This window comes from Pteropus alecto, unplaced genomic scaffold, assembly GCF_000325575.1.
Source record: "Pteropus alecto unplaced genomic scaffold, ASM32557v1 scaffold3, whole genome shotgun sequence".
In the NCBI taxonomy this organism is placed as follows: Eukaryota; Metazoa; Chordata; class Mammalia; order Chiroptera; family Pteropodidae; genus Pteropus; species Pteropus alecto.
Genome location: NW_006442484.1, coordinates 99790 through 114050, shown reverse-complemented (window position 1 = coordinate 114050; position 14261 = coordinate 99790). Strand labels below are relative to the sequence as shown.

Below are 14261 nucleotides of genomic sequence, written 5' to 3'. Positions count from 1 at the left end.
TAGCTTAGCTCTTTAACAAGTTATTAGGAGGTGACTAACACGGTTAGGGTTTTGTTGGCCACATGGAAAAACATCCCGTGGTATAAACTTAAAGCAAAAAAAAAAAAAAAAAAGCAGAGTTCAAATGGATCTGCTTTAGAATTGTCATCGTGTAAAACTGTTCTATGCTCATACGCCATGATAGAGACGGTGAAAAATAAAAACCGGGAACCCGGAAGAGATCTCGAAAACTAAAACTCTTTCCTTGGGATGGGTAAAATTCGTGGCTGAACCTTTTTCTTATTTCTGTTAAATGCTATTATGGTGCTTGTGCAGAACAATAATCGTAATCGTAATAATCATCATTTAGAAAGAACTGGAAACGTATCTGGAGCCAGCCAGCTGTGCATCCTGACCATGGAGAGTGGCACGGAGGCCCAGCTTCTTTGCCACATGTGTTCCCAATGTGGTACCCAGACTCGGAAGCATATGGGGTTGCTCCAGCCTTTGGTTTACATGCAAAAGGAAAAGCATGCACGTGACCTTTCAGAGGCCCACGGGGAGACCCGACCATTGGGCCCTTATGCAAGCATCCTGCCAAGCTCACACCAGATTCTACGGTTAAGAATGAATAGCCCTTTCCTCTTCTTCAAAGCGGTGGGGGTGAGCTGCAGTAATCATGGAGGCTTAGAGCGGAGATCACACACTGGCAGCCCATGGCCTGGATGTGGCCTGTGAGCCTGTTTTGTTTGGCTCACACAGTGTTTTAGAATTTGGAACATTTCACATTAAAAAACAAGAAAACAAAAACAGATTTCCAGCTTCTCATGGGAGGTCGGGAGCTGTGACAACACCAGGCCCACGTTCCGAGCCGGAGATCACCCGCTGTGGGAGCCCAGAGGGGCACCTCGCTGAGGAGGGACTCTGACTCACTCACGCATCTCGGCATCGCCACAGGCACCTACTCTGAGCCAGATACTGGTCTCGTTGCTGGGAAACCAGCATGAAGGAGACAGACGCTGTCTCTGCGGTGCTTACCTCCTCCTGGGGAGACAGACCACGTGCAGAGAAGTGACTATTTCCATGTCATGAAGACACTCAAACAAGGGCACAGCTCGAGAGGGACTACGGGGACAAGGTGCTACAGGGACGAGGTACCGTGCTGGCAGGGTGCCCCGGAAAACCTCTCTGCGACGACATCTGAGTGGATTCCTGAACAACGAGACGAAGAAATGGAGCTGGCCATGCAAAGATGTGGGAGGACAACCTTCCAGGCTGAGAAAGAGCTCGTGCCGAGGCTCTGGGGTATGGATGAGCGTGGCGTTTTCGGAGGGAATGAGGGAGGGAGAGGGGCAAGACCACAGGTGGGAGACTGGATTTATTCTAACTATGATGGGCAAAGTGGAGAGCTTTAAGTAGGCGATGATATGATCTGATATAATTGAAATAAAATCTCAGCAACTGCTAAGTGAAGAAGGGACTAAGGGAGCAGAGGGAATAGGAGAGAGGGGAGGCTGAAGACCAGTCAGGAGGTGGCCTGGATGGTCCAGGTGAGAGATGCCCAGAGGGGGCTGGGAGCGGAGTGGCCGGATGTGAGGTACGTGGTGCGAGCGGAGCTCACTGGACTTGCAGAGGGAGTGGATGGGCAGCTGATGGAAGACAAGGGACCACAGAGTGTACTTTTTAAGGTGGGCGATATTAAAATGTGGTCATATAAGACGGATCAACTGATGATTTTGTGGGGCAAATACGTCAAGTGTGTTTTAAAACCTTCAGGCATAGTTTACCTGGGCCAAAGAATGAACGATTTCTTAGCATTCGGTTAGGTGGAAGAAATGTATCAGCGTGGGCAGCCAGTGGTCCGTATTTACACATGAATGCACGCACAACTCTGGCCCTTAGCGAGAACCCGAAAGCTGAGACCAGAGTCAAGGCTTCCATGTGAAACTGACAGGTGAGATAAACTTGACATCCTCAAGGTGATGAGATGAACTGGGCACTTAAGGGCCCTTTCATTTTCCCTTCGAGCCACTTCTCACCGCAGAGCACAGGGCCCCAGGGTCCAGGCACTTGGCAGTGGTTCATGAATGCAGTGAAGAGCTTGATCCTTAACCTCACAAGTACTCAAGGGGCAGTGGACAGAAGCACTTGACTGTGAAGGTCAGGCAGAGTCGGGGAGGGAGAGAAGGACAAGCAGGTTGTTTTTGGCGTGCGACTTTGCCAGAACTCCAGCTTCTAAAAACGAACAGCTAAGCAAGGGGCACAGTCTTCCGTTCACTGACCTTTCCTGCACCCACAGGGGTCATTCGTAACATCGGAACATCTGGCCGACCTGAGGATTCCTTGAACCCTATGGAGACCTGCCTCTTAGGCACAGTGTCTGCTAACATTTTCTTTGGCCGATTACTTTTCCCTTTTAAACCTAATTCCCACCCAGCTTCCCAGGTTTACTGACTAAACCACTCAGGCTACAGATGAACCTGCTTGGTTGACCGAATTTGTCTGCTCAGAAGAACAGCTAAAACAGACGTTACTTATTGCCGCCTCCCAAAACACGTGCCCTAAGTCAGATTCGGTAAGCCTGTGAAGACAGGGTGCCTCACCCTCGTATTAAAAAATGGAGTCCCTTTCTGTAGAAAGAGGTCAGATCGCCAAGGATGCCTCATCCAGATGAGGAGACCAGATAACATGGCAAGACTGAGGACGTTCAGAAGGGCCGTGAGTGGATTTGCAGGCTGCCTCCAGCCACTCTGGGGAGAAAGGCAAGCTTGGGAGTATGGAGACTCCTGTAGGGACGAGGCATCGGTCCCCTGACCTAGCGCAGTAGCAGGAACAAAGGAGGAGAGGCTGGAGAGGTTCGTTCTGAACACACACAGATGTTGTCCGAGAGGGAGAATGTGGTTTCAGAGCTCTTGCTGGGGCACGGGGCAGAGGGCGGTGCCATCGACAGACCACAGGGAGCCACCCTCACCAGCGCCTCTCTGCTGCATTTGGCAGGTGAGCCTGTTAAGACAGGAGCCCTGTCCCCAGATATAAAGTAGAGCAGCTGGATGCCCTTCAGTGTGTCTTGCGTGTGGCCTGCTGGGGCTGCCCATCAAAAGGCCCTCGGCCATCCTGACAGACGGGGCCTTCCTTCCCAGAATGCTGGGCGAGGGGCCCTGGTGGCATGTGTGCCTTGCAAACTGCTTTTTTGTTCTTTTTTGAGTCTTGCCTGAGAGTCTGCCTGTGTGGTAAGGTCACTACATACTCTTTTCATTTTTTTTTCAGATCCAAGATGTTACTTATGCAGAAACTTCATTTTAAAATTAATGTTTAATTTCACATGCGATCCATGAATAAATTGTAGCAATTCAATACACTGAGGCGCTCATTTTAGATTTTGATGAATTAAGTGCAACTCCTTGGGTTGTTTCACAGTAGGGCCTGTTCTCTCTGGTAAGATGGAAGGTAGAGATCAATCTGTTTCACCACAGATCAGGTGTGCGATGGTTAAGTTTATGTGTCAATTTAGTGCCCAGTTGTTTGGTTAAACACATCTAGATGTTTCTGTGAAGGCCTTTTTAAGATACGACTAACGTTTAAATCAGAAGCCTTTGAGTGAAGCAGATTACCCTCCACAGTGTGGGTGGGCCTTGACCAATCAGTTGAAGGCCTGAACAGCAAAGACTGAGGTTAAGAATTTTTCTTGAGGCTGCAAATAGAAATTTTGCTTGGGGCTTCCACCTGCTGTCCTGCAGAATCATTCTCAAAATCGAGCATCAACACTTACCTGAGCTTCTAGACTTACAGCCTGCCCTGCAGATGTGCAGCCACAACAATCCTATGAGCCAATTCCTGAAGACCACTTTCTTTCCATATATATACATATACATATACATATATATATACACACACACATATATAATCTCTTTCCATATATATTATATATAATACATTTCATATATACATATTATATATATATGTATGTATGTGTGTGTGTGTGTGTGTATATATATATAAAATTGGTTCTGTTTCTCTGGAGAACCCTAATAATAATATAGGCTGACTTACCTTAATGGATGGAGCATACAGGCCTGTATCTTGGCCTTCATCTCTAAGCTCCAAACTACAGACTTTTAAGAAGAATGATGTGCTGGGTTCGTCTCGACACCAAACACAGCCTCAGGGCCTTGCACTGGCTCCTCGCTCTACCTGGACACCCTCCCCAGGTATCTGCAGCTCTGCTCCACAGCCCCATCACTCCACAAAACCGTGATCTCTGCAGCACATCCCTGCCTTTCCCATCCCCCTTTTCCCATGCGCTGTTCCCCTGAGCACTTATCTGCATCTAAAATATGATATATTCACTCATTTATTATCTGTTTTCTCATTGCCGCCTCATCCACTGTTCAGAGGTCAGCTCCACGTGGACTCGGTGTTGGCCACTGAATACTCCCTCCGCTCTGCCTAGAACAGGGCCATGCATACGGCAGGTGCTCAGGCACGGCTCGACGCGGAATGGCTGAGCAGTGGATGGATTCGGGAATGTGAGGCGAAGCGGGCCCAACGTGGTGGGTCCCTCTCTGCCCTTGGTTTTCCCTCTAATGCAGGAACCGACCATTGCTGGATTCTTCCCCCAGGGATCCAGGGCCCTGATCCACTCAGACAGCACCCTGGGGACAGCCGCAGAAAGACACGTACCGAAGGGGGGCAGCCGCTCTGCTTCCGAGGCGCAGATGTCCCTCTCCTGGGTCCTCCTGCCGTAGGTCGCAGAGTAGATGTTGAGGAACTTGGACTCGTGGCAGTGCAGTTTCAGCTCCTGGTCCTCGCACACAGTTTTGTTTTTCAACTCGTCTGAAGCAGAAACGACAATCAGCAGCGCCATCAGTTTCCCTCGGAAAAAAAAAAATGGGTGAACGCTGCCCAAGTCTGATGCGGGCGGATCCCAGGTCCCCGATCTCAGACCGAAGTTTTAAAATCATCATTTGAGGCCCATGAATGGGTCAGGAAATCAATTTGGAATTTTAGAAAATAAAGGAAAGTTCAGGAAAACACCAAAGTGCATCACACAAAGTAAGGATAAACGCTATTTGATAATTTAAAAGATTTTTTTCAGTTGTGTGTGTGTACCACGTTGGGCAAAAATGTAGACTGTCTTCCTTACTCTGGATTGCAATCAAACCAGTCCAAAAAGCCCCACCTGAAGCCTCGCAGGGAGGCGTGAGAGGTAACCATCAGGGCAGCAGTGGCCGGTGGGACCTTCGTATTCTGGAATTAATGAAGCTTAATTAAGCCCCAAACTTAAAACATGAAAGAAAAAAACTTCCAAATATAAACTCCACTTTTCCGTAACTTGTAAATTCCCATGCCTTTCTCCCCGAAACGGAGAAGCAGCGGTGAGGCCAAACTCTCAGGCTGCACACGAAAAACGTTTTAGCATCTCCAGATTATCATCGGCCCTGGCGCAGGTCACTCTTGGCACTGTTCTTTAATACACGATGACGGGAACACTCGAGATTAACAGAAGGTGCAGAGCAGAAAGCAGGTTACAGGTGCTCACAACCCCCCGCCTCTCTCGTATTTGCACGGAGACGTGGAACCAGCAGAGGCGGGGAAAGGGAGCTGGTGACACAGCGAATGTGCAGAATGCCCTTTACCCACCAACTGGAATTCGAGTGTAACAGTTTAAACTCAGAGCCAGGAAAAGGCTTGTTTTCTTTTTCTAAATAAGAACACTGAGTCTGACCCTGACATTGGAGGGTTGATCTGGGTGAGTCACATCCGCACTGCGAGGAGTTAGTTCTCCAGTGCTTTTTATGAGTAAACGCTAAATCCCACCAACGCTGAAATTGTGCCTGACTTCAAAGGCCCCGAGTGAACGACGGCCTTTGATGCAGCACAGAGGGCACGGGTAGACACCCAGAGAAAGAGCTCAAGCACCCTTCCAACTGGGAGAACACGGAAAAATGTTAAGAATGCCTTCCAGGGGCAGAGCTCGCCAAAAAAGACAAGAGAAGGCGGGACGAACACCAAGCCTTATCTCAGCAAACTGGAAACTTTTTAACAGGGATGGTTTCTTCCTTTCTTTTTCTTTTTTCCTGTCTTTCTTTCTCTATCGGATTTTTTTTTTTTTAATTCTAAGAGTTTTCTTCTATTAAGGCATGTCATGAAATGCATTTATTAGCCACCATCTGTCTGATGTCTTAAAGCCCATCCATTAAAGGCAGCGTCCGATACCAGCCAAGCTCATCCAGGGAACATGACACCCCGTGTAAGGCCTCTCGTGATTCGTCCCCAGATTATGGGCAAATCACCTCCTGGAAGAGAGGGGTTGCGAGTGTCGCATTACAGGCTTGGGGTTACTGCTGTGTATGTCGAGTCACTCGGTTTCTTGGGAATGTGCTAATTCACTGTCACCTAAGAGTGACATTTCTGGGTTCTGAAAACAATGAGACCTCTAACAGAATTGCTACTTTTCTTAGAGAACTAGAATTTGTTTTAGAGCCGGGTTAGAGCGCACAGTGGTCTCAGATTAGAAAACATGTGGGCGGCCATCCAGAACTGAGTCATCGAAACCTCCCCCTCGCCCGTGGATTTAGACGGCGAGAGCGACAGGAGCCCGGGTGAAGGTAGAACCATGATTTTGCTTAAAGGAAAACAGTAACGATTCCACCCGCCCCCTGCCAAATTATCCCAGTTAGAGGGCAATGCGGTCGACTCATTCTTCTGTAATAATGCATACACGCATTTGCACAGCAGCGGTGGCCTTCGAAGGTGGGTGGGGGAGCGACGTGCGGCGATGCAAATATGTCATTATTGGCACTGCTGACAATCGCCGGTGCATGGTGATATTAACATGCAGACAGATATTTAGTCACTTCTATTGCGTTTTTTTAAATTTATTATTATTTATGCCTACACCACATGGTATTCCTAGACGGTCTCCCATCCAAGTACTAACCAGGCCCGACCCTGCTTAGCTTCCGAGATCAGACGTCGGGCTTGTTCAGGGTGGCATGGCCATAGACTATGAACCATGGCTCCACTGGGGCACGAACCCAGGGCCTTCTGACTTTTATTGCATTTTTAAATTCTCTAAGGACAGGGCTCCCTGCTACTGCCTGCGCGCAAGTCAGGCGATATCCCACCCCTTAATCATCGGTACATCACCGCCTTTCAGTCATTCACATCGTTAGCAAGAACTACTTTAATCTGCTTATTGGAGTAATAGCTACCAATTACTGAGCTCAACTTCATGACAGGTCTAAGCATTTTACATACAGCACTGTATTTTCACGGTCTTCACAGCACAACAGCCTTAAAGCAGAAGGTGCATTATCTTCATTTTACAGTTGAGTTTGGAGCCTCAGAAAGTTTCCCTGTACTACTCCAGTCACACAGCAGCTACGCAGCAGACAGAAATATGAACCCAGAGCTGCCTAAATCCGAAGCCTCGCTGAAACCAAAATTCCCTGAGGGGACGAGGTTTAGGGAGGAGGTGAAGCACGGTGCATGCTTGGAGAAAAGAAGGTTCTAGCGAGGACTCTTGGTAAAATAGCTCTCTAAAAACCAAACATACAAACAAGCCCTGGTTTATAGTGTTTGCCAATTTCCCTGGTGTAACTACTCAGGTCGTGGTAGATTTCAAAACACACAGGCAGAGCTGGGAAGAGACGCGTATAATTGGGTCTCAGGTCAGGAGCTGTCTCCACACAGCCCTGGGAGCAGCGATGGAGCGTCTGGACAATCGGAGGGTCATGCAGGGGCTGGACCTGGGACGATGGAGGGAGGAGAGGAGTCTCAGGAGGTGAGAGGGCTGCAGAAAAAGAGGCAGGAGGCGTGGGGACGAGCTCACGTTCGCCTCTATCTCATCGCTGCAATAGGAGCTGTCACCCAAAGTGCAGCGCCTCAGGACACCAATGTCCAGGTTACACGAGGAATGTTTATGTCCCCCTGAAATTCATACGTTGAAATCTAAATTCCCAAAGTGACGGTATTAGGAGGTAGGGCCTTCGGGAGGCACTTAGGTCTTGAGGGTGGAGCCTCATGAGTGGAATTAGTGCTCTTATAAAAGAGGCCTGAGAAAGCTCCCCTGCCCTTGCACCATGTGCGGTTATAGTGGAACAGCCTAACTCCCCTCACCCCCACCCCAAAATTCTCATCAACTCCTGTTCTGAAGAGGGAATCCTTGGCAGACACTGGATCTGCTGGCCCCTCGATCTTGAACTTCGTAGGCTCCAGAACTGAGAGAAACAGGTTTCTATTGATTATAAGCCACCTAGTTTATAGTATTTTCTTACAGCAGTTAGAACGAACTAAGGCTCAGGCCTTGCCCCTGGAATCTGTAATACATGGGGCAACCAGAAGGGGCTTTACAACCCCATTAAGGCACCTTCCTGCTTAAATTCTGCCCTACAGATAGGGTCCGCCTCCTTCTCTGGCCATCAGGGCCCAGGGTCCTGCTCCGGCAACCTGGCCAGTGCTCCTACTTGCTCCCTCCAGCGCCCTGAACTCTGGCCATGGGCTTCTGGAAGGAGCGATTTTCCCCAACCCCCACGCCTGCAGTTCTCAGCTCCCATCGCTTGCTGAAAGTCCTCTCTGAACCCCTGCTTGTCCATTCCTCTTCTGAGACACCCGTGCAGGACCAAGGGCCTCTCCACGGAAGCCCTGCCCCCGCTCGGAACCATGAATACATTTGTGTGATTCTACAAGGAACGGGCAGGCCCCCCCTAGACTGTAAGATCCGGCTATTTGGGGGGGACTCCCCTGTGTTTTCCCAGTGCCGAGTGCAGTGCCTGCCCCCTGCCAGGTGAACATTTGCTCTGTCAACACAGACTGAGCACCGCTATTGGGGGTCATCATGGTGAACGACAGAGGCCCTGCCCTCCTGATGCTAATGTTCCAACGTGTGCGTGTGTGTGTGTGTGTGTGTGTGCGCGCGCGCGCGCGCGTGTGTGTGTGTGCGTATGTGTATTATTCACAAAGAAACAAGGTAAATCAACATGGTGATGCTGCCTTAAAGAAAATAAAGTAGAATGCTGTCATAGAGAGGGTTGGCAGTACACAGGGTGGAGTTGGGCGTGAGATGTCTTCTTTAGATTTCTTTTTTGGATAAAGACGGTCTCTCTGGAGAAAGGTGATATCTGGCCTAGAACCTAAATGAAGAGAAGCAACTGGCTAACTAAAGATCTCAGTGAATGCTCGCTGGATGAAGGAATGTTTGAAACTGCCCAGAATAGAACCGCCACCCAGGAAGCCTCTGCAAGATGTGAGTTCTCTTCATAGCCCACCTGGCCCCACACCTGTGCACACTAGGTGTTTAACAAGTGCTTGCTGAAATGAACTTAGTAAAGAGACTTGACCGCGCACCATAGTAGCAGGCTGTGGTCTAGCACTGACTTATCCAAGTTTCTGCCAATTTCACAAGGGTCTTTTAAATTCTTCTAGAGGCTGGTCCTTCCCAACTTTTGATTATGAAAAATTTCCAACATAAAGAAAATGTGAGAGGTTATCACAGTAAATAGTCACACTCCCACCACCTAGATTCTCCCATTGTTAATATTTTGAACAGGAGTTGCTTTAAGAGGGATTATCTTTCTCTCCATAGTAGGAGGGTGGGAGAAAAAAAGAAGGCAGAGTCGAGGGCAGTCAAGGGCATGGTCAAGGGCATGGCCAAGGATGTGGTCATTTTTGAGGTTCAACCACGGGAGGGATGTGACTAAGAACAGGAGTTGATGAGAATTTCGGGGTGGGGGTGACGGGAGTTAGGCTGTTCTGCAAAGTTCGGGCCTACTTGTGAGTGTTTGTGACTGTGTGTATGTGCGAGTGAGTGTGTGTATTGCATGTGTGTGACAGAGTATACATGTATAATAGGATGTGTGAGTGTGACAGTGTGCAGGTGCAGTTGTCTATGTCTGTGCGTTGTGAGTGTTTGATAGGGTGTATGTGTGTGCAAATGAGCGTATGTGTGAGTGTATGTGTGAGTGTGTGTGTTTAAAAACACAGCACGGGGGCAGAGCCACAGGGCAGGTCTGAGGCTGAGTGTTTGATAGGGTGTATGTGTGTGCAAATGAGTGTATGTGTGAGTGTGTGTGTTTCAACACATGGCACGGGGGCAGAGCCACAGGGCAGGTCTGAGGTATCTGGGCCGCAGCAAGGAAAGCATTTGAGACAGAAGCGCAGAGATTCGCTGAAAGGATCGAGGCTTTCTTGGCAGACGCGCACGTGGCCCAGTGCCTTGCCCACCTCTGTCACCTAGGCCACCTGTGTCTTTGAAGATGCGGGCTTTGGGGGCAGAAAACACCGGAGAACAAAATGCAAAAAAATGAAAACGATTGTGTTGGGGTGGCAGTGCAGAATTTGAAAAATTGTTATTGCTTTCATTTTGGTTAAAGGTCGTTGCTATAACATTGCTTGTTCTTCAACAAGTTTTTGGAAGATTCCCAAGACCCTCTGATGCTGTAGCTACCTACAGTGTCGCTCAGGCAGACCCCCTAGGCCTGGAAGTGTGCCCTATTTGTTCAAGAGCAAATATTTCTGACCTGCAATGAGTTAATCCTCGAACTGATGTGCGTGATAGAAATGGCAGAAGTCGACAGAGGAGAGTAGAAGAATCGAATAAGAAAGGTTGCTCCAACCCGGTCCCCTTCCTCTGTCTTTCTTAGGAAAAGACACTGTGTCATGAGCCCCTGCTGCACACGGAAGAAGCCAGGTCGCAAAGGCCGGAAACTGTGGGCTCAGGAAGCACCTGCGCCGCTGGCTCTCTGGGAGGGACCAGCTGCCCTTTAGTCGGGCGTAAGCATCACTAGATCTCCTCTGACGAGGAAAACTGGTTCGTCATTTTGACGAAAAGCCATTGCAGTCTCTTGCCACCCTGGTCTTTAGCATCGATACCACTGAGTTTTACGTATCAGACAGGATTTTTAAAATCCAGGCATTTGTAAGAATGCACATGGGTACATATGTGTGTGAACACACACACACTCACACACACTCAAATACACACAAACTGAAAAACTGGGTCGGATGGGGCCCCGACACTCCTATGAACCAGTGTTTTGAAGTTGGACAAACGCCAACTGGCGGAGAGTTTTTGTCAGGGGTGTGAATGACACAGGAAACCCGCGCCCCAAGCACACTGTCCCCCTCAGTGGTTACTTACTAGGTTGGCATTTAAAGGAGACCAGGAGGTATTTACTGCTTCCTGGACAAAAGTCAGGTCCAAATACACGGCTATTGACCAGGAGGTGGCAGGCCCGCTGGTTCTGGCATTCGTCCAGCACCTTCTAAAATGAGGGGGTAGAAAAGGGACAGGCTTGTAAACCACACACAGTGTCTGTGACACCCCACACCTGGGCTGCTCTGGGCTCCGAGAAGGAAGGGGACACCTGCCTGCCTGGCCTGGGGCTTGCACGGAAAACCTCTGTGCTGCTATGAGCTGTGTCTAAGAGGAAAGCACGCACTCGTGGGTGATCGGGTTGACCCCGTCCCCCCGTCCTTCCCAGAAGAAGACACCGGATCCAGCAGTGCCAGGTCCCCCTCAAAAAAACCAATCTCCAATTCGCTTCAGCTGGAACCACTGCTGATAGTTTTGGCAAAAATGCTGGCATCACGGATAGGTCAGGGAACGTGAGCAAGATCAGAGTATGGATGGATGGGACTTGGAGGTCTCCCCCCCGGCTTTAAAGCTGAGAGGGTCTGTGAGGACCAGGGATCCTAGTTTAGATCCTCCTCCTTAGAAATGGCTCCACATAGGCCTCAGGGGAGCTCAGCATTTGGGGAGGCCTTAGGGACCCAACCCCAAACTCAGGCCAACAAATAAAAACCAAAAGGCTGATTCCCACCGTGGCCGACTTCAAGGGCACGAGACCCACTTTCCCCCTGAGGAGCATTTTCTTAGTGGAACCCTCAGGCTCTCTGTCGAACGCTTGGCTTAAAAACTTTCCTTCAACTCCCTCTCTCTCTCCTGATTTTTTCCAGGGAACTCACTCCTCTGTGAATGAATCTGCTCTACGGACAGCTCATGGGGCCCCTACACTAGGTCACAGAAAGGCTTAGCATCTCGCAACTGTTCTTCCAGCTTCCGGCTCCCAAGTCCCGCCCATGACAAACGCAGAGCTCCTACACTTGATTTCGGTGAAAAGAACACCAAGGACAATAAAAGTGTTCCCAAGAATCCACTTATTCCTGTTGGACCGAATCTAGCACAGATTCACGAGCACATCTGAGTTGCCATGTTCTCACAGTAGCTCACGGAATATCTCCATGAAGGATGCCGGTCTACCAGGTCTCACCCGTCACCTCAGGGGCCCAGCAGACGTGTATAAAATCAGGGGAAATGCCCAGGGAGACCCCAAGGATCCCCGAATGACGCTGCACATTCTCATGGTGGAGGGTCATCGTGAAATGACTCAGCCCTTGGAGGGCTCTGTGTGTTACCACAGAGTGGGACTCAGGCAGGGCCGTTTATAAACTGTGTTGCAGCTGAAAAATGCAGAGAGGGGACTTCTGTGGACATTTAGTCATGGGTGGCTCAGCTGAGGTGCTCCCTGTGTGGACGTCAACCTGTTCTCTCCCTACGTGAAGCAACCTCCATCTGAGGAACACCTTGCCTCAGCTCCCAAACGCAGTTTGAAAGACACGAAGGAAAGGGTCTCTCGATCTCTGGATGAAATAGCTCTGCGCAGGGATGTTCCTGGCAAATGAATCCTCTGAACAACATCAGAATCGTGTTCACAAATGCTCACTTGACCTGGTTAGGGGAGAATCCTCTTCCTTCAAGGTGGCCTGGCAGAGGCAGACACTACGCTGGAGGGTGAGGGTGGTGGCCTTCGTACTTTGGCAAAGCAGGCACTGACCGACATTCTTTTTCTGTGCTTAGGAGGGCAGCAGACAGCCAGGGTACCGGGGACGGGGCGGCCAGGGCGGTTGGGTGAGGAATGGGGCAAGCCAACAGGATGCAGCTCTTGGAGTGGACCCAAGGATGGGAGTGCGGCGGGCCACACAGGAAAAGTAACTGCAATGTGTTGTCTCTCCTGAGGGTGCGGGAACCGCATCTAATGCATTCATTCAAACAGTTGGCTTCTTTGCCGATCACATGACTGCCCAGCTACCACAATGCTTGGCATGGAAGCGATAAATGGCGCGAGAAATAGAGAAATCCTTACATTATCAGGTGATTTTCGTTTCTCTTCTTCGGGCCTTAGGGAGGGCCAGCTACAGAGCATTAAAGCTAATTCCATTTGTCCTGAGACTTCCTAGGAAATTTATCTTTCCCCAAATCTCCTACAACTGATGAAATCAAACTGACATCTAGCATGCCACCTGCTCTAACGACACTGACTTCAACGGAGTCATATGGAACCTTGAAGCCATTAAGAAAATCGAAGGCCGAGTGACTCCGTAATGCTGGCCAACTTGTTAAAAATGTTGAGGGGTCAGAGACAGTGGAGCAGAACTTCCTGGGAGAGTTGAAAGTCATGGGTAGTCTAAAACTATGTCTGAATTTTGAGTTTTGCCCTCCTCCTACACCAAATTTTTCCCTAATTCCAACCACAAAACGAATGACTCAGCCGACCGTACCGCCACCGCCCCCAAATTCCTGGTACTATCCGTAGAAGGACGAATCCACAGAGGCTGCCCAAATAAGCTCCAAATGAGAACGACATGGTGATCAACAGCTGGAGAAGCAAAACCATAAACAACAACAGACAACCATCGACATTGCCCTTCCTTGAGTGCATTCTCGAAGTCAGTGATCATGGCCTCAGGCATCAGCCTCACAGAGATCCTTGTGGTGTTCGCTAAAGAATCCGCAGCCTTCCAGCTCTAGGCTCTAGCGGGGCACTGATGGGGGCTATGAGCCTGGAGGGCGAAGCCTCAGGTGATTGTCCTTGGCTCTATTGCGGGGAGGAGTCTTGTCTGCGAATGCATTTGCATTGCAAGTGCGTTAAGGGAGCTCTTTGATAAGGAGGAGTTCCATTTAGACTTTTTTGGTAAAGGATCCTTCCAAGAAGCAAATAAGAGCTCACCTGCAACCCTGGCGATTTGCAAAAATTGGGATTTTCATGAATCGGGTTGGCTTTAGGTGAACTATATAATCACAAGTGTATAAACGGAAAGAGAGAGAGATAGAGAGACAGAGAGACAGAGAGAGAGAGAGACAGAGAGAAAGAGAGAGAGAGAGAGAACCGTTTTATTATCTTAAAACATCTACGAAAAAGCAGTACCTGCAACGTGGTGGGTGCCACACAGGTTAAGCCGTCTTCCCTCTGGGAGGCGGGCTGCTGGGCACTACATGCTCG

General features: G+C 49.4%; 1 protein-coding gene and 1 pseudogene across 1 annotated transcript in view; both read right to left on the bottom strand.

The window, feature by feature from the left end:
• EVA1C (eva-1 homolog C) overlaps positions 1-14261 on the bottom strand; it is a 71490-nt gene that overhangs the window by 22871 nt on the left and 34358 nt on the right. Inside the window, 3 exon segments of the mRNA XM_025039567.1 lie at positions 4660-4812; positions 11120-11243; positions 14187-14261. The exon segment at positions 14187-14261 is cut by the window's right edge and continues 72 nt beyond it. Coding sequence (XP_024895335.1) covers positions 4660-4812; positions 11120-11243; positions 14187-14261 — 352 coding nt within the window.
• LOC112470779 lies at positions 6871-6986 on the bottom strand (annotated as a pseudogene).